Here is a 19,932-nt window from a genome sequence, read left to right as displayed (position 1 = left end):
CTTTTTAGACAGTGGTGACAAAACCCTGTGATTCTGCAGCAAAATCATTGAGGAAGAGAAGGTGGTGGAGGAGGAGGTGAGGGAGGTGTGAGAGGAGGAGGAGGAAGAGGAGGGTGAGGAAAAAGAGGAGAAGGAGAAGTGGGGAAAGAAGAATAAGAGATGGAGAAGGACAAGGAGGTGAAAGAGGTGAAGGAGGACGAGGAGGAGAAGAAAGGGGAAAGAGCAAGAGAAGGAGGAGGAGGAAATGTGAAGGATTAAGGAGGTGGAGGAGAAGGAGGAAGAAGGGGGAGGAGGAGGAGAAATAAAAGGAGGAGGTGGAGTAAGAAAGAGGATGAAGAGGTGAACGAGAAGCAGGAGGAGGTGGAGGAGGCTGCGTGAGGACTGAACGCTGCTCCCATATAAATTGGTCTAGATCTGACCCCTGGTGGTGGTTAGTGGCTACTGCACCCCGTGCTTCCTCCTCTCTGAACTGCTGCTCTACCACCTCCAGTTGTTTTATCGCAGCCTCTCCCTGAAAGAATAGAATATAAAAAGATTGATTATGATAAAGGGAGGGGGCAAAAAAAAAAAAAACACGCTGATGTTTTCAACATTTATCGCCTTGCTGCAGGCGAGCAGGCGTGTGGAGGTTGTACCATAGCCTTCCACTGGGTGGAGCTGTTGCTCCGAAACCTTTGAAGCTCAATCTGGACGTTGCATCGCGTTTTAACTCCAGTTTTTTCGCTGGGGGGAGCTGTTGACCTGGTGTCGCTGGTTAGACGCACAGGCACAGGCAGTTGTTATTTTATTTTATTTTATTTTATTTTGTATCGTTGTTATTCAATTTTTGTTGCAGTTTGTAATGTAGCATATGCGAGGTGTGCAATTGCCTGTATTTATATGTAGTCTGTTTTTATTGCTTCGTTTGTTCTATATTAGTATTATTTTAGCAACATTTTAATATGGTTCCGGTTGGTTGTTACAGGGGGGAAACTGTCCTGTTGATTTTTAACAGTATTTCCTGCCCTGAGAGATATACACATCTAAAGCAAGGCGCCATTTAAGACAAATATATGTAGAGATAGATTTCAAATGATGACGCATGAATAAATTAATAAATGACCTTCCTACCAGACTTTTCTCTTCTTCTTCCTTACGTCACTTGAACGGCTTCCAACAGATCAGCTTGACACTGCGGGAACAATCCGATTGGGATCCTCGTGACCCCGCCGCAGCCAATCAGCTGCTCGCACCTGCCTCCCCTCCTCAGCACCGCCGCTGCAGCACCAGCAGCACCATCAGCGGCTCACACCACCGCAGACTGACGGTGGAAGTGAAGCACGTCAGCAGCAGTAGCAGCAGCGGGGCCTCGGGAAGAGAGTGCCCGGCCTGCAGCACCTCCAGCCCGGCCTTCCTGCTCTCCTCCATGGCGCTCGAGGACACCGTGGCCGCGGGGCGACGCCTGGACCTGGGCTCGCTCTTCTGTCTGATCGGCCGCCACGGACCCGCCGTGCTGCTCGCCGCCGCCGGGATCGCGGCGCTGCTGGTCGCGCTGCTCATCTACCGGAGCCTCCGGGGGAGGCGATGGTGGCGGCGGGGGGCCGCGGTGAGCCCCGGCACGGAGCCCGGGCACCCGGAATGCGAGGCTGAAGTTCAGCCGAGCCGCCCGGAAGAGGAGCTCCAGTCCGGTGAGTCAACAGGTAGGAGAGCCGCCGGCCGGGTGGCAGGAGCGTGGTCCTACCGGGAGGTGGGGGCGGGTTCTCCTGGGAGGTGTGGGGTGTGCAGGGTTCTGCTAGGTTGGTTAAGGTGCAGGGTTCTACTCGGGGGGGGGGTTCAGTTGCAGGGTTCTCCTGGGAGATTTCAGGAGATACGGGGTTCTACTGTGGGGTTTAGGTTCGGGGTTCTGGGCCTGAAGCTGGAGCTGAACTCAGCTCGAGTCTGTGCTTATTCCCTGGAATGATCCACTAAAATAGACTTTAATTAGACATAGGAATAAACGTGAGGTTAAAGTCAGGTTAAAGTCCCACTGCAGTGCCGCACCCGGGACCTTCCTGTTGAGAAAAAACAAAACAACTGTGGAATCAACCCTTTGTGATGTCACAGATGGCCGGGGTTTTTTTGGTTATGTTTTGTTTTTTTTCTTCACATCCAGACATCTTGACGACCAGCTTTTTTTTTTTTTTTTTTTTTTTTTTGAACATGAATTATAAAATCCACAGACAAGTTGGAGACCTTTGAAACTTTCAACTTTTGTTTGATTTCACGTGACGCTCGTTGCAGATGCAAAGAGTGACGAGGTCCCACCAGAATTGACGGAGGAGATCGATGGCATTGAGAGCAACCTGAAGGTCAGGCAGCGGCGGCGGCGGCGACGGCAGGTTCCCGCTGCTCCTGAGGAGAAGAAACCACCGCCTCCTTCTTCTCCTCCTCCTCCCACACCAGCGCCAGTGCAGCAGCTTCCAGAGGAGGCCGGTGTGGAACCTGAGGAACCTGAAAATCCGCCGCAGGAGTTGGGGAAGGTGAGGCTGCGGGAGGGGTTTCTCCACCTTCACGGACCTACTCAGCTCACTGGTCCCCTCTTCAGGTCACCGGCAGTGTTGAAGGAGTGAAAAAGCTGCTTTTATTTTTAAATTATTTCAAAATTGATTTTGATCCACTTTGAGATTTTAGCAGGAAGAGGAGAAGAGAAGCTGCTGTTACACAAGCTGACGTGTTAATGATTGAGCCGTCGATGCTCAACCTCACCCTCAACCTTTGGACAATCAGATTAGGATTGTTTTTGTTTTTTTTTTACCTTCACCCACTGATCCACTAATATGAACCTAATGTTTGTGTCTAGCTGTTGGCAGCAGATCGTCAGGAGGACGTGACCGCGGACCAGGATGTGACTGAGATGAAGGTCCAGTGTCCTGCAAACAAACAGGCACCTCAGCGAGATCAGGCAGCGACTGTGGAGGAACATTCAGAGCAACCCTCTAAAGAATCGTCAGAAGAACCTTCAGACAGACCTTCAGAAGAACCTTCAGAGGAGCCCAACCACCAGCTCGGAGCTGTTCCACCTCCTGCTGTCACCTCCAACCTAGCTGAGAGGTTGGACAAAGAGGATCTCGAGAGCGTGGCGCCCCGAGGCGACGTTCACCTCTCTGCCAAAGAGGACAAGGAGGAAGACCGTCAGAGGTTGGAGGATGAGCAGGAGGAAGAGGAAAAGAAAGAGGAGAAGGAAGTCCAAGAAGATGCTCCACCAATGGAAAACCTTCCGCTAGTGATTCCAACCACCAGGGATGATGTTCAGGATGAAGACCAAGGACCAACCCTCAAAGAGCACCATGATGAAGCTCCTGCTGAAGGTTTTTGGTCCCAGACGTCCCAGTTGGACCTCCAGAACCAAGTCTGCAATCCCCCATTTGAGCCTGTGGCGGAGGAGCTGCTGACGTCGTACGTTGTGGTCGACAGCGATTCTCCAGTCCAGATCTCAGGAGCAGACAAGTGTCCTGATTGGTCCCCAGCTTCTGACCACACGGAGGCTCCCTCTCCTGCTCCTCTTGCTCCTTCTGCGCCTCCTGCTCCTCCTCTGAATGGAGACGGTCACTTCACCGCACTGGAGCCTGAAACTTTACCTTCCTGTGAATCGGAAGATCAGAGCTCCTGGACTGGAGAACCTCCTGAGACTCCAGACCGACTGGTCTTGGTTTCCGACATTCTGGACACCAAGAGTGAAGCTTCTGACCTGCGACCTGCAGTGGCAGGAAGTGGCGGCTTTGAGAAGAAGGAAGAGGAGGACCAGGAGGAGGAGAAAGAGGAGGCGAAGGTTGAAGCTGCTTCTGCCGAAGGAGAACCTCATCCCGAGATGTTTCCGTCAGTCCAGGAACCAAAAGGTCACGACCAGGAGGAGGAGCTGCTTCCTGACTCCACCCAGGAAGAGGAGCTGCTTCCTGACTCCACCCAAGAGGAGGAGCTACTTCCTGACTCTGCCCAGGAGGAGGAGCTGCTTCCTGACTCTGCCCAGGAGGAGGAGGAGCTGCTTCCTTACTCCACCCAGGAAGAGGAGCTGCTTCCTGACTCTGCCCAGGAGGAGGAGGAGCTGCTTCCTAACTCCGCCCAGAAGGAGGAGCTGCTTCATGACTTCGTCCACGAGGTGCAGCTGCTTCCTGACTCCACCCAGGAGGAGGAGCTGCTTCTTAACTCTGCCCAGGAGGAGGAGCTGCTTCCTGACTCCGTCCAGGAGGTGCAGCTGCTTCCTGACTCTGCCCAGGATGAGGAGCTACGTCCTGACTCCGCCCAGGAGGTGCAGCTACTTCCTGACTTTGCCCAGGAGGTGCAGCTACTTCCCGACTCTGGCCAGGAGGAGGAGCTGCTTCCTAACTCCACCCAGGGGGAGGAGCTGCTTAGTGACTTTGCCCAGGAGGAGGAGCTGCATCCTGACTCCGTCGAGAAGGAGGAGCTGCCTACTGACGCCACCCAGGAGGAGGGGCTGCTTCCTGACTCCGTCGAGAAGGAGGAGCTGCCTACTGACGCCACCCAGGAGGAGGGGCTGCTTCCTGACTCCAAACAAGAAGAGAAGCTACCTCCTAACTCTGCAGAGGAGGAGGAGGACCTGCTTCATGACTCCGATCAGAAGAAGGAGCTGCTTTGCGACTCCACCCAGGCGGAGGAGCTGCCTCCTGAATCCGCCCAAGAGGACTTGGAGCTGCCTCCTGACTGCGTCCAGGATGACATTACTCCTCCCGTGACCGCCGTGTCCTGGTGGTCTTCCGAAGGTCGTGACCCCGCCCCTGGTGACTGGATTATGATCCCCGAGTTCGCCGCGGCGGAAAATGAGGACATGTTTGGCCACCAGGTGGAGAGCGAGTACCACCGACTGATGGACCATTTTGTGGCGCAGGTGGAGGAGAGTCTTAAGTTCGCTGTGGAGGTCATCGAAGGAGAAGGAGGAGAAAAGGAGGAGGAGGTGGAGAAGAATGGAGGAGCAGGATTAGAAGAGGAGGAGAAGAAGAAAGGAGGAGAAGAGGAGGAGAAGAAGGTGGAGAAGAAGAAAGCAGGAGAGGAAGAGCAGGAGGAGCAGGAGAGGAGGAGGACGGAGATCAGCATAATGGAGGCCACCATGGACGCCAACGAGTGGGTCACCGACTTGGGTCAGCAGCTTCTCCCCTGGCTGAGCGTCTCCGCCCCAGAGCTGCCAGAGGAAAGCTCCGCCTCCTGTGGCGGTGGTGGACCCACCCCCCGGGTGGCGGCCGTCCCGCCCCTGCTGCCCCAGACAGTGGAGGTGACCTTCAGAGTCCACTACCTGACCTGGTCGGAGCAGCAGACGCTGGCCATCACCGGCAGCCGACCAGAGCTGGGCGGCTGGACGGCCTTCGTCCCGCTGGAGAGGGAGGGGAAGGGGGGCGAGAAGGGGGAGGAGCCTGGAGAGGGGCGGGGCCTCTGGAGCGGCCGAGTCCACCTCCCTGCCCACAGCCGGCTGGAGTGGAAGTTCGCAGTGCTGGACAAGGGCAGAGTGATTCGCTGGGAGGAGTGCAGGAACCGAGTCCTGGACACGGGTGACCAGGACCAGCTGGTGCACGGGTGGTGGGGGAGGGAGTGACGGGCGAGGTGGGGGGAGGGGTGTTGAACTTAAAATGCTGAAAAAAAAAAATAAAAGCCAAGTGAGTATTAGCGCAGCCTGTCCGTCACAAAAGATGTTAGCTGATGTCCTGCAGGATTGAACGACTGGCGACTGCTGTTAGCAAAAACCATGCGAACAATCGTGAGCGAGGAGCTGATGTCCGTGACTGGATCTTTGGATTTAACAGTCGTCGATAATTGTTAGAAATAATAATAATAATGATAATAATTCAAGAGTAAAGAAATGAAAATGAAATTTGTCTTCAAAACCAGTACTGCGTTCATCCACCAGGTGGTGGTGGTGGTTGGGGGTGTGTGCCTGTGTGTGTGGAATTTAAAAAACAGGAATTAAAAAAACAAAAAAAACAAGTGAGACCTGTCAGTCACATGACTCGGTCACAAAAGATGTCCCGCAGGCCTGATGACGTCTAATATGTAGCCGTGAGCCGTGTGTGTTAGCCAATCATATCAGCGACTCATGTTAGCGTTAGCACTAACACCATGCAGGCATCAGGGTGGGGCATATGGGGTGGGAGGGGTCTGAAACTTTTTTGTTTTTTTCTCATGTTGTGCAGTTGGGCGAGGCTCCGCCCACTTTGCAAGGACAGACACGCCTTTCTTCCTCCTCCTCTAGATGCTTCTGCAATCATGCAAACTGCACCTTTTTTGTCTTCTGGATTATTCAACTTTTTCTCGCGCGCTGTTTGTTCACTGTGACTGCATCGTAATGGAAGCAATAACTGTGTGTGCCTTTGGAATATGACCTTTTGGGATTTTGTGGGGGGTTTGGGTTTTGTTTTTTGTTTTTTTGGGGGGGGTCACTCGACTTGTCCCCCTGGAGGTTGTCATGTGGCGCTGCGGTGATGAGAACTGTCAACTGGATACAGAATCTATTGATGCCAAATAAATGTCACGTCTCTGGTGTCCTGGCTGAGAGTTGTTTGTTTGTGGGAGGTTTTTTTTTTTGCAAAAAACAAAATAAAAACAAGATATTAATAAAAAATAAATGAATGTCACGTATGACTGGAGTTATTAAGAATCTGTGACTTTTAAGCACTTAAAATCAATCTATTTTGCCACATTAAGTCAACTGTCATCTTCTACAAATCCAGACCTTTAATTTGTTCTTCACTTGCAGACGGTCACCTGCTGTCCAATCCCACAACCCTTTGAGGTGTTCGTCTGTATAAATCAGAATAAAAAAGATATAAACGGCAGTCAAAACAATTAGCACCATCTCCCATAAACCAGGAGCAGGTGTCCTCTGGGGTCTGAAACCCCCGACTAGGACCAGGAGCAGGGGTCCTCTGGGGTTTCAAACCCAGGACAAGGACCAGGAGCAGGGGTCCTCTGGGGTCTCAAACCCAGGACCTGGACATGGACCAGGACCTGAACCAGGACCATGGGAGTCCAGCCGGGTCAGAGGGGAACCTTTTGTCCCCACCAGGTCAATTAGCAGGAGTGAAAAGCCTTCAGCCAAACTGAGCTGTCAGTTTCAGCTTCCTGTCACACAGAAAGCTCCGCCCCCAGCTTCAGGCTGCGTGTTCAATTGGCCCAGTAGCACCTGAACTGACTGCAAAGCTGTGTAGCTAGTTAGCACGTTAGCAAGCAAGGCCAGCACCTCAGTAGGTTAACATGAAGCTACGATGTGTGAAACTGGGAGCCGCCGCGTCCATATTTAGTGCGGGCACAGTATCGACCACCGGGGGGTGTTCACCCGTCACCTGACACACTCACACACACACACACACACAGAGGCCCGAGGTCATCACATGACCCCGGGGTCACCAGGACTGGGCTGCGTGATTTACGGCTGACTGGGACCAGAGTCCAGGGCGAGTGTGTGTGTCCACTTGGCCCAGTTTGAGGAGCCCAAACAAGGCAGAGCCACCAACAGGTGGCACCAAATTCAGTGGGACCCTTTTTCTGTGTCACACCGCAGCAGCGAGACACAGTGATTATTATCAAGACTGGAGAAGGAGGCTTCGGGTGAAACAGGAAACTGGCACGCACGGGTTGGTTTTCTGCCGTCTAAAGTGTGTGTGTGTGTGTGTGTGTGTGTGTGTGTGCACTCTGGGGTTGAAGCTAATCCTTTATTTAGACACAGGACTTGCACCTGCCACCGCTGACGACGCTCCACTAATAGACGAGGCTCCGGCTCCGGCTGACAGGCGGCGAGTGCAACGTCTCAGCGCCACCAAGTGGCCGGATGGAGGCGACTGCCCGGCTGCAGAAAGGCCTTCCAATCAGTGGCTGTTGAGAGAGGGAAAGAAAAGAAGACAACAACAAAAACAAACAGAGGATTGAAGAGAGGAACTTCTGTTACTGCTTTGATGAAAACATATTAAATTAATCAGGATTAATCCAAATTAATTTTTAATTTACAGCAAGGTCTAGTGATATTTTGCTTCATGAGCTTAATCAAACTGATGGATAGCAAAGATGGTCACTAAATAGTGTGGAATCATTGACTAACTTAATTCAGCCAAATGTTCTTATCACATTTTTTAAACATATTTCCTCATTGGCCCCCCTGATGATTAAAACTCAGAAGGCGACAGCCTGTTTTCGCTGCCATCTAGTGGTTGGGGAGGTACTTGGTTGGGATCAGATTCTAACTATAAAAAAAAAAAGACTCAAGCGCAGAAAATTCTCCCGTAAATAAAAAAAAAATAACATATTGATATTTAGCAGCATTTTGAGCCAATTTTAATTCAGATTTTTTTTTCTGAATCTAACAGCCATCCTGTCTTTTTTCTTTTTAAATTCAAAATTCCACAGAGGTCAACGGGTTAAAAAGAAATCAGTTTGTGGCTTATTAATGAGTCAGGTGCTTTGTTTGTTTTTAAAAATGTTTCTACTCTTCGTTTTAGATATTCACCCGTAAATACTTGAGATAATTTGGCAGTGAGAAAGGGAGATGAGTGTATTTTGGAGCGTGTCACTCTGCTGGCTGGTTATTTTTATCTCCCAGCATGCAGTGGGATGACTGGCTGACCTTCACCGGAGCAGCCTGACTGACGCAGCAGAGCAGAGCAGAGCAGAGTCAGGCTTCAACCCCAGTCCAGGCTTGTACAAACCCAGATTTATCCCCCATCAGTTAGACTGTCAGAGGTGTGTCTGTGTGTGTGTGTGTGTGTGTGTGTGTGTGTGTGTGTGTGTGTGTGTGTGTCGCAAAAATAACTGCAATTATAACCGCTGAATGAAAAAAAGACAAGAGTGTGTTAGACAGGACGTGTTATTGCTGGGTCATATGTTTGACAGTCGGAAGGAACAACACTGACCCCTGGCGGCGAACAAAGGAGTGAAAATATATCAAAGAAAACACTGACAATAAAATAATAACAAAGGGGAAAAAATTCAATCTTTCCGTAAACAATCATGTAAACAACAGGGTTGTTAAAAAAAAATTTAGAATGAGACTTTTTTTTTTTGTCTGGTTCTGAGACGCCCCGAGTTAATCTGACTCTACTTTTGATTTTGCTATAAAAAAAAATATAAACATTATAAAAGCACAGTGGCAATAAAGTTGCATTGAAATCAATTGAGACACATGTAAACGGCACAGTGGAAGAAAATTAAAGCCAGAGAGGTTGAACCAAAATTAAAATAGAACAGAATAAAATTAAAATAAACACAGGTCACATTAATCAACATCCCAATTTAAAAATGAATCTCTTTTCTTTTTGTGACTTTTTAAAAAAAAAAAAAATGTCTGCAGACACACCTTGCAGTTATCAAATGTTCTAAGGTCATGAGGTCATGCAAGAGAAAAAAGGTCACTCTAGGATGGTGCTGTAGGTCTGAGGCCGGTTCTGGGCCAAAGCAGGCTCGTCCCGGGGGAACAGGGCAAGCCGCTTCTTGGGCCGGAGGAACTTCTGAGAGGTCACCAGGTCGCCGTAGCCCTGCGAGTGCGAGAAGGCGTAGCCAGAGCGCCGGGTGCTGAAGCGCTTGGGGCGCGAGCGGAGAGGGGTCGGAGCCGGCAGGGCCTCCTCATGCATCTTGTGCCTCACCTGTGGGGGAGGCGGGAAGGGTGGGGTTACAGTCGAAAAGTTTGAATCTTTTGGAGCCGAATCACGTTCGGTTGTTCCAGTATTAAGCAAGCGGTGCTTGGTGTGGTCCTTTAAGATCAGTACTTTACGATCCAACTGACCAGTCACCTCCTTTGTGTGTGCATGGGGGTGTGTGTTGTGTGTGGTGTGTGTCCGGCCCACCTTGTCGGTCACGCTGGGCCACAGCAGCAGGTAGACGAAGCGGATGGCCACCACGGGGAGGACGCAGAGGAAGATCGTCAGCAGGATGGTGAGCCAGACGTTGGGCTGGTTGAGGGAGTTCCCTGCCGTGCCTGCAGGGGGAGACACACACCGTCACCGAGGGGGACGAGGAGGGAGAGGATTGGGGGGAAAGGGGCTGAGGGTGAGGAGGGTAAGACTGGTCCAGTGTAGGTGGTTACCGACGAAGGGGAAGGCGGAGGTCAGGATGAAGTAGATGCCGTTGCTGCACATGGTGAAGGTGACGGCGAAGTAGGCGGCCAGGCTGCCCCAGATGAAGAACTGGTTGACGGCCGTCCAGTAGTTGGTGTCCAGGCACAGCTGCAGGAGACCAGGGGAGGGGCCCACAACTCATCATCTTCATTAACACCTCTGACCTCTGACCTCTGACCAGTTCGGTCCACAATATTTGGCAAAATGATCAAGCGATGTGTTGTTTCGCAACGAATGTGAATGTACAGAGTTTGACTGAGGCTGCTGTTCCCTTTTCCTCCGTGTCCGTCCTCACCTGTACGCTGACCACCACTAGGAGGCAGGTCTGCGCCAGCACGGCGAACGACTGGTAGTCGGCGATGTCCTTGCCGTCGTCGCGCACCGTGTCCTGCATGGCGGCCCAGGGGATGAAGAAGACCAGCAGCGACGTGAAGCAGCTGTGCAGCACACAGCGCAGGAAGACCTTCTTGTTGAAGAGGATGTTTTTCTGCCCGGGGCCGTAGAGCTGCGGGTACTGGAAGCTCCAGCGGTCGTTCACGTCCTCGGAAAGGGGAAGGGTCAGAGTCAGGAAGTTCGGAGGCGGAGTTTGTGAAAAACTGGGGGAGAAAAAAAATGCAAGAATGTGGCGGAATTACCTGGTCGAAGAGGCTGAGGCCGAGGACTGGCAGCGCTGTGTAGACCGTGTTGTACATGGTGATGAACCACTCGTCATACACCGTCTGAGGGAGACACACACACGTCCCAGAATATAAAAATAAAAAACAGAATTTTTATAAATGCTATAAATGTTTTTTGTTTCTTTTTTTTTTTTCGCGCTGGTCTCTCGTCATAAATATTGATCTCTTTTGTTCATTTCACTGCACATCCAGCATGAGCATTTGATAAATAAAGTTCTTGACCCTCAACCCCAACCTACCTGCGCAGAGAAGCCGCAGAAGAAGGCGTACCAGAAGTGCACCATCGTGAAGGTGAAGTTCTTGAAGAAGAAGTAGCGCAGGAAGCTGCACATGCGCGAGTAGGACCAGCGTCCGTGCACCAGCAGGAGGCGCTGCAGGTAGCGGAACTGGGCGAAGGAGAAGTCGCTGGAGAGGACGGCCTGCATGCCCTCCTGGCCGCTGATGCCCACGCCGATGTGAGCGGCTGCAGTGGAGCAGGAGGAGACCCAGACTTCTCAGCTGAACTCAGTACTTTATTCCGATAATATTGCTAACTGTGCACTTGCACTGATGTTCATTAAATGATGAACTGCTTGTCTCTTTCAAAAAATTGCTAAAAAAAAAAAGGAAGAGGAGGGGTTGCTGGACCTTTGATCATGCTGACGTCATTGGCTCCGTCGCCGATGGCCAGGGTGACGGCCTGCTTGTACTTCTTCACCAGCTGCACCACCTGAGCCTTCTGCAGAGGGGTGACCCTGCAGCAGATCACCGTCTGACACATGCAGGCCGTCCTCAGCAGCTCCAGCTGCAGATCCGGCTCCTCCAGAGCCAAGGCCTGGGCACAGGCACAGAGGAGAGGTGGTCATGGTGGGGGGTCAGAGGTCATAGGGTGTCAGGGGTCGAGGAAGCTCAGAGCGTCCAGACTGACCAGACTGTGGCCGTTGATGATGAGGCCGTACTGTCCGTCCACCTTCTCCTCCTCCACCGTCTGAATCTCCTGCAGCCACAGCAGCCCCGAGCGGCTCTTGCTGATCTTCGGCTCGTCAGAAGATCCGGGACTCATCTTCTTCCGGGCTTTCCTAAAAAGAACCATCAGAGCGTCACGCATGCTTTTGCTCCTTCTTCTTTTTCCCTTTGCCTCCCAGTGGGACCGTCAACTCCAGCTTCTCCTCCAGCTTCTCCTCCGGCTCCTCCTCCGGCTCCTCTGAGTGTGCAAGACTCACCGCAGCTCCTCTCCAACGTCTTCTGATGTGCTGGCTGCCACGATGAAGATGTCGTCCATCTCGTCTCTCAGCATGTTGCAGGAGTAGCCGATGTTCTCTGCCGTCTCTGTTTTTACGGATAAAAACACACAGACTTTGTGACAAAACACAAAACGATTTGAGTTTTGTGCACTTGTTGATGCACACATTGAGCGGAGCTACCGACCCTGCTTGTCTCCTGTCAACACCCAGATCTTGATGTCGGCTTTGGCCAGCTGCTCGATGGTCTGTGGGACTCCGTCTTGCAGTTTGTCCTCCACCGCAGTCGCTCCCAGCAGCTGAAAGTCACACGTTACAGTGATGCACCAAAAACATTTGCAAAAAAAGTCAACGATGGAAAAGCACTCAAAAGACTGAGGAAGAAGTCAGAGGTCAGTGTGCAGATCGGATCTGTGTCAGGTGGTGGTGGACCTACCAGCAGGTCACTCTCTATCTCTTCGTACAGCTTGTCCAGTTTCTCCTCCCTCTCCTCCATGGAAATGCTGGCCTCATGGTGGCGCCGTCTCCACTCCACCATGTAATCCTCATCCAGGTCCTTGTAGGCCAGAGCCAGAGTCCGGAGGCCATCGCCAGCGTACTCCTGTGGATCAGGAGAAAGAGTGTTATGATAGGACACAGGATACAATACAATACGCAATACAATACGATAAGATACACAATATGATACATGACATGATATATGATGCCATACACTGTAAGGTGCAGGACACAATACACCCTACAATACAATATACGATATGATAGACAATACGGTACGATACACGATACAATACAATATATGAAAATATTGCGATACTCGCTGTCAATTTCTTCTTATTTTCTTTCACACCAACGTCCTTTATTATTGTGTTAAGCGCCCTCATGTGGAGCCACGAAGTAGTGACACCAGAAGTGGTGGGAAATTCGCTTGACCCACCTTATTTTTATTAGTTCAAATTGGGACATTTGGCCCTGGCCCATCGATTCTCGTAACACAAGTGGAAGAACAATGTATTTTGCCCCACCTCCCCCCATCATCCAATGGCATCACTCACATTCAGGTGCCGTGTGGTCACTTTCTTCAGCTGCTGGCAGGATGGGTGGAGCCTCTCAAAGATGATGGTGTCGGCTCCTTTGCAGTAGAGCGTCAGCTGACCTTTAGGGTTGCGCACTGGAAGAACACAGGAGAGTAGGACACTGTCAGTGGGGACCAGTCCAGGCTGAGCAGCGCCACCTGTCGGGACCTCAGGCTCCCTCTCTCACCTATGACCGACATCCTCTTGCGTACATTGTTAAAGTCTAGAACGGCCAGAAGCTCGTAGACCACTTTCTGGCCTGCCTCCATCACCGTGATGCTCTCTGGCGTGCGGTAGCGGAACACGAAGCCAAAGTTCCTGGCCGCCGTCACCAGAGCGCCCTCGTCAGGAGACTGGGCCTGGTAGAAGAGCTTCCCTGAAAGGACACAGCAGCAGCAGCAGGAGCAGCAGGAGGTGAATCAGCACCAGGGCCTACGATATATGATTCAATAGGACTCAATACAATATACGATACAATACAATGTACGATGCAATACACAATACGATGCAATATATGATACGATACATGATACAATACTTGATACAATACGATATACGATACAATATCTGATTGGTTACTTGATACAATACGATATGCAATACAATACGATGTACGATGCAATAAGATATACAATATGCAATAAACCAGACGCTAGTGGGTTCCAGCAGACCCTCCCTCCCCCCTACGGATCCTCACCCTCCGTCTTCTCCTCAGGCATGACGGTGTGACACAGAGCCAGGAGGCGGAAGAATGCTTGAGCCTCCTGCTGCTCCGCCCTCACCGCCTCCACCAGGCTGTCGTCGTGGAAGACGAAGGTGGGATCAGCCAGCTTGTTCCAGGAGAAGTCCACCTTCCTGGTGTTCTGCAGGGAGCAAAAGACGCAGCAAAGAGGATCAAAAACAAACACACGCACAAAAAAAGAAGTCCGGGAGATCCTCCAGCAGCCGCTCTCACCTCGGTGATCTCCAGCCTTTGTCCGTTAAAATCCAGCAGCTCCCCTGAATCACACAGAAGGACAGATTGAAGCATCATTAGTACCGATACTGGGGTAAAGTATTCTACTTGTACTCGTAAAGTATGTTGCGATAATACGACACTGATACATACAACAGTTGCGTATGTATGTATATGTATGTGTTAAATTTGGGTTTGTGCTGCAGTAAAACATATCCTAGAGAAAAAAGGAATGTTGTTCAAGTAATTCTATAACGGCCTTTTTAAGGACTTAGTGTTGGTATCGGTAAGTACTGAAATAAAAGTACTGGTACTGTAAAATACTGGTATTGGTGCATTACCAACAAAAAACAAGAAAACACCAAAGCTGACCGTAGGCTGTGCCGCCGATGGAGCAGCGGTTGAAGGTCATGATGTTCTGCGTCAGGGTGCCGGTCTTGTCGCTGAAGATGTACTCGATCTGGCCCAGCTCCTCACTCAGGGTGGTGGTCCTGGCCTGGGCCGGTGTGTTGCTCTTGACATGGTACATCTTGCGGTCCCAGTCGATAAAGAAGCTGTTACACAGGCGGGTAAACTCCACGCTGCAGCACAGATGAAAAATATTATTATTATGAATGGATGTTAAAGAAAGAGGAATGATAGTACTTTGGTAAATGTCTGAAATTTACTGCAGTCAAAAGTAAAATTATTATTTTTTTGGCGATTAAAAATACAATATGGTAGTTGATAAGATTCAAATTCTGTCTGAATCTTTTAAACATTTTTAATCACAAAAGTATGTTTTCCTCCAATGTGAGGAGTCGACAATACAGATATTTGTGTACAAACGTAGTGAGTCAAAGTAAAAGGAAATACAAGTACAGATACCTGAAAAATCGACTCAAGCACAGTAACAATTACGCACCTGACGTAGAGGGAGATGGGCACCAGTGTGTTGAGGACGATGACATAGGACCAGAAAAGGAGGAAGACGGAGAGGGAGAGGTCGGTGTCGGGCAGGCGGGGCAGGAAAGACGTGAAGGCCTCGCCGTCGCTCTCCTCCCACAGGAAGTTCCCCACGGTGAGGATCGTGCAAAGCACCGCCAGGACGCCAAAGATCTGGGCAAGCGGGGAGACGATTGAGCACACACACACACACACACACACACAGTCTGTTTTTGAAAATAATTAAAATTCAGACTCACAGACAACACAAGGATGTTCATCAGTTGGTCCACACTCGTCCGCTTGAAGACGGTTTTCCCGCTGTTCTGCATCAGTTTGGTGTCGGGACCTTCAGACGTCAAAAGTCAAATTGTACGGAAGCCCGGAGCACTCACACATTCACAATCGATAACAAGATTGTTAACTCGATATACGATACAATACGATATACGATATGCTACACAATACAATATGATATACAATATGATATACAAGACAATATAAGATATGATTCATGATATGATACACTAAAGTGATGCAATATATCATATGAGGTGATATGCGATACGCTATGTGATACGATATGTGATACGATATGCGATACGATATGCGATACGATATACGATACGACACGATATATGATACGATACGACACGATATACGATACGATACGACACGATATATGATACGATATGCGATACAATATATGATACTATACAAGATACAACATGATATACAATATGATACGATACGATACAATGCATGATACAACATAATATACAATTCATACAGTATTATTGATGGTTTTATTGATGATAAGGGACCTCCATGATGATCCAGGTGGTTGTGCTGACAGTGAAACCGACCTCCAGGACTTCACTCCCCACCCCCAGTCGTGCAGTGTGTGTGTGTGTGTGTGTGTGTGTGTACCTGCGAACAGCACCAGGCCGAAGCACCACTCGGTGTTGCGGACGGTGCAGCCTCGCAGCAGGATCTTGTCGTTGTCCAGCGCCACCATCTGGTCGTCCAGGTTCAGCGTCCCTTGGAACTTGTCCAGCCGGTTGTTGGGAGGCTCGCAGCGCACCTCGCCTGAGGGAGACACAACACGTCACGCACACACACACAAATGGTGTTCTAATTGGGTCATGTGACAAGAAAACGAGGTGTGTGTGTGTGTGTGTGTGTGTGTGTTTCTCTGTTTTCACCGTCCGACCTTTGAAGGCAGCCAGCCGCTCAAGGTCGTGCCCCATCTCACCAGTCACAGTCAGGGCCTGTTTAACCTTCAGGTTGGTTTCACTGGGAGAGAGAGAGAGAGAGAGAGAGAGAGAGAGGATGAAGAGACCCGTCACAGGTCAATCAAGTCTCTGTAGTGTGTGTGTGCGTGCGTGCGTGAGCCACCGACCCGTCCAGCTCGGCTGTCTCCACGTACACCAGGTTGAGCGGCTCGCTGGTGGAGAGCAGCAGCAGGTCGGCCTGGAAACAGCGAAGATCAGATAAAATAATCCCCACGCGGACTTTGTTTTATGGCACTCTAGCCGGGGTCAAAGGTCGCAGCGGGAAAGAAAACTCAACACTGCCGTGGCTCTTTGGTTTTCTTTTTTTGAACGCTCACCGTCACAAAGTGGTTGCTCTCCAGCTTGATTATGTCTCCGACCTGCACGTTGCTCCATTCCACCTTCTGCAGCCTGCAGCCGGGAAGAAAAACACATCAGCACGTTGTGTCACAAAAACAACAACAACAACAACAACAACACTCCGTCAATTTGTGTTTAATGGGAACCTACAAGATCCAGAATGACTTTGAATCAGTACAATATGAGGAAGAGGCTTTGTACCAAATTTGGCACACATGTTAAGAGCAGTGAGAAATATGATAGAATAAAAAAAAATCCGCTATTTAACATCACCGAAAAGGACTAAAAAAAAACACTGAAAATGCCCCTGTGGCCACTAGGGACGTTGTGGAGTGATGGATCCAAGTGCTCAATTTGAATGTATATGTAAATATATTATGATGATGATGATGATGATGATGATGATGATGATGATGATGATTATATAGGATGGCTAGCTTGTCTAAATCTCTTTGCCCAAAATTGGTCATTGGCATTTTTACCCATCCGATCATCTTTACACTTCATTTAAAGTTAAACGCGCGACTCACTGTCCGTCTGCGAAGACGTTCACCGTCCGGCTGTTCACCAGCGTGTCGTTTTTGTGTCGGTTCTGCTCAGAGAGGAGGACGAAAAAAAGAAGAAGAAGAGAGTTTGAGCCGCGCGTCGGCAGAGCTTCGCGGTCGAAGGCGGCGGCGGTGGTGGTGACGCACTCACAATGTCATCGTTGGCGTCTTTTAATGCTGTGACGGCCAAGACGAAGATCAGCGGGACGGCCGTGGTGTACCAGGCCAGGGAGGACACTTGTGGGATCACCTGCACCAGCACATGTGTTTTTTAAATATAATACTCAACTAGTGCTCTACCTGGAAAAGTTGATAAAAGTTGATGATATGTAGAATATGGAATTCCCAACTACAGGATTTGAAAGTTTGTACAGACATTTATCAGTTCAAGAAAAATGAACAAAGAAAAAATTGTCAGTAGCTTCGTTCCCATTATCCGTTGAATCCCTTGAATGTATATATTCATATATACATCTGTATAAACATAGATAAGATAAGACTGACTATTAGTCAGGCTGAAGAAGACCAACCTGGAGGACGAGGAGGAAGAGGAAGTAGGCGTTGGCCAGCCGGAAGAACTGCTCAAAGAGGTTGAGCGGGAGGAAGCTGAAGAGGTTGTATTTGGAGGTCTTGATGGCATTGTTCTGCAGCGGGGCAGATAGAGGTCAAGGTCAAGGTCACAGGTGGAGACACAAACTTTTGGATTTTTTTTTTCTGTTTGTTTTAGTGTTTTTTTTCCACTCACAGCGTAGCGGTGAGACAGGTTGAAGGTTCGATCGTTGGCCCGCACCAGTCGCTCTGTCTCTGTGGGAGACAAGTCAGATTCTCAGGGGTGTGTGTGTGTGTGTGTGTGTGTGTTTTGACCAGCCATTGACGGCGAATGGCTGAATCTGGCTCTCAGCGCCGCTGAGGGTTTTTTTTGTTGGGTCACATGACCAGGGCGGCGAGCTCACCTTCCTGCTTCCCCCTGTTCAGGAGGCGGGCAAAGTGTGTGGATGCGCAGCCCATCTTCAGCTCAACGTCTCCATAGTTCACACCTGGAAGACCAGGAGAGGAGGGAGGAGGGCGGAGGAGAAGAAGCAGGAAACAAAGGAGGGAGCAGAGTTGATCAGCATCTTTGAGACACTGAGCTCACCGAGTGAAAGGGCTGAGCTCACCGAGTGAAATGAGTTCACAGAATTAAATACCAGAGTTCACCAAGTCCAACATATTGAGTTTGCCAAGGGTAAAATTGGTTAATCAAGGTAAAAATACTTTCTTTAGTTCTTTAGTTCTCAAGTTGAAAACAGACCAAGTTAAAATCCTGAGTTCATCAAGTCAATACTGACTCCTGCAAGTTAAAACAACTAAGTTCACTGAATTAAAACACTGAATTTGTTTTAGTGACTGTAACAAGGAACCAAAAGGCTGTGCGGGAAAAGTGAGAAACGTCCGGCAGATTTTATCTCGGAGGCTGTAAAGAGGCGTGGCCGCTCCCTGACCAAGTTCTTTGCCCCAGAGGGGGTGGGGTGGGGGAGGAGTTAGATGGTCCACTGGCTCGGGATTCAGATCATGACCCGAAACATCCCAACATCCAGAACATCTGGATATTAGTTAGCTAGGATCAGTTAGTAAAGCAAGAAAGAGACTCCGAACTGTGAGAGAGAGGAGTGGAACAATGGAAACAGCGAGCAGGAAGCATGTGACCAGGATGGCCGAGCAGACAGGAAACAGGAAGCATGATCTGAGTATCGCCTCGTTCTCAGTTTGAGGTGTGAGGATTGAGTCGTTCAGGAGCCGAGCCGTCGACCTTTGATGAGGTCTTTAGGTTACGCACAGTTCAAACAAACACTTCAAAAAATATATACATATATATATATATATATATATATATATATATATATATATATATATATATATATATGCATACACATACATCTGTACATGTACATACATATACAGATACATACATATACAGATATATATATATATATGTATATATATATATATATCTATACACATATACATACTGACAGAAAAACAGGCACCTACCTTAGACAAAAAAAAATCAGAGTTTGGTTTCCTGCAGGTCAAAACACAGCAGGAGAAAAGAGTTGGAAGCGTCTCCTGCCAACTCCTTCCGCCTCGGAGTCCACACTGCTCTCTCTCTCTCTTTCTCAGTGTGTGTGTGTGTGTTGAACACAGGTGTCTGGAGCCGCTGGAGGGAGAGGTTTGACTCCCCAACGCTGGACTTGGACTTGTTGCGCTAGCCTTCAGCAAACACTGCAGCGATCTTTGAACCCGCTGGTAAAGCAATAGAGTCCAGGTGAGAGGCAGCAGCCAATCAGGGCCTCTCTTTCTCTCTCTCTCTCTTTCTCTCTCTCTCTCTCTTTCTCTCTCTCTCTCTCTCTCTTTCTCTCTCACTGTCGCGGCCTCTCTCGCTCCACTACCTGGAAGCTGCCCAGGTGTATTCGAAGAGAAAAGCTGCCGAGCAGACATGAAATATTAAATAATACGTTTTCATAAGTCACACTGACAACATGGACTGTTGCACCTCCGCACCAGAGGGGGCACTGTGTGTGGCCCAAAAATAAAACTGCATTTATAACCACTGAATGAAAAATAATCAGAGACGAACAAGATAAGAGCTGGGTGATATTTTTTACAGGAACAATACTGACCCCTGGTGGCGAAACTACAAAGGAGTGAAAATAAATCAAAGAAAACATTGACAATAAAATAATAAAAAGGAAAAAATACAATCTTTCCGTAAACAATCATGTAAACAACAGGATTGTAAAAAAAAAATTTTTTATTTGTCTTTGGTTCTGAGACGCCCTGAGTTTAGACTTGAAATG

General features: G+C 49.4%; 2 protein-coding genes across 6 annotated transcripts; one reads left to right on the top strand and one right to left on the bottom strand.

Annotated features, from left to right (window-relative positions):
* The first annotated feature begins 1,066 nt into the window (after nt 1-1,066).
* On the top strand, nt 1,067-5,575 carry LOC142890189 (uncharacterized). Of its 5 annotated transcripts, none has more exons than XM_076029051.1 (4): nt 1,067-1,679; nt 2,260-2,498; nt 2,819-4,114; nt 4,382-5,575. In XM_076029051.1, the coding sequence occupies exons 1-4, from the start codon at nt 1,082-1,084 to the stop codon at nt 5,558-5,560; spliced, it is 3,312 nt and encodes a 1,103-aa protein (XP_075885166.1). In that variant the 5' UTR covers nt 1,067-1,081; the 3' UTR covers nt 5,561-5,575. The 5 variants fall into 5 exon arrangements, with proteins under 5 accessions (XP_075885166.1, XP_075885165.1, XP_075885164.1 ...); XM_076029050.1 differs by having other exon boundaries at nt 2,819-4,204; XM_076029049.1 differs by having other exon boundaries at nt 2,819-4,204; nt 4,322-5,575.
* A 3,706-nt stretch (nt 5,576-9,281) lies between these two features.
* On the bottom strand, nt 9,282-19,264 carry LOC142890192 (phospholipid-transporting ATPase ID-like). The gene is made up of 28 exons (XM_076029053.1): nt 19,127-19,264; nt 18,049-18,132; nt 17,841-17,899; nt 17,626-17,739; nt 17,247-17,345; nt 17,081-17,142; nt 16,529-16,601; nt 16,319-16,389; nt 16,130-16,212; nt 15,847-16,005; nt 15,177-15,265; nt 14,897-15,090; nt 14,365-14,573; nt 13,993-14,036; nt 13,735-13,900; nt 13,225-13,413; nt 13,017-13,132; nt 12,398-12,562; nt 12,149-12,260; nt 11,944-12,049; nt 11,649-11,799; nt 11,369-11,555; nt 10,981-11,204; nt 10,700-10,783; nt 10,360-10,605; nt 10,034-10,172; nt 9,795-9,925; nt 9,282-9,593 (listed from the first exon to the last, which is right to left on the bottom strand). Exons 2-28 carry the CDS (start codon nt 18,101-18,103, stop codon nt 9,360-9,362), a joined length of 3,561 nt encoding a protein of 1,186 aa, XP_075885168.1. The 5' UTR covers nt 18,104-18,132; nt 19,127-19,264; the 3' UTR covers nt 9,282-9,359.
* Nucleotides 19,265-19,932: the final 668 nt, after the last annotated feature.

Source organism: Nelusetta ayraudi, unplaced genomic scaffold, assembly GCF_046127955.1.
Source record: "Nelusetta ayraudi isolate G7.1 ecotype Tasmania unplaced genomic scaffold, CSIRO-AGI_Nayr_v1 ptg000026l, whole genome shotgun sequence".
Lineage (NCBI taxonomy): Eukaryota > Metazoa > Chordata > Actinopteri > Tetraodontiformes > Monacanthidae > Nelusetta > Nelusetta ayraudi.
The sequence above is the reverse complement of the archived record's forward strand: the minus strand, read 5'-3'. Positions and strand labels throughout refer to the sequence as shown.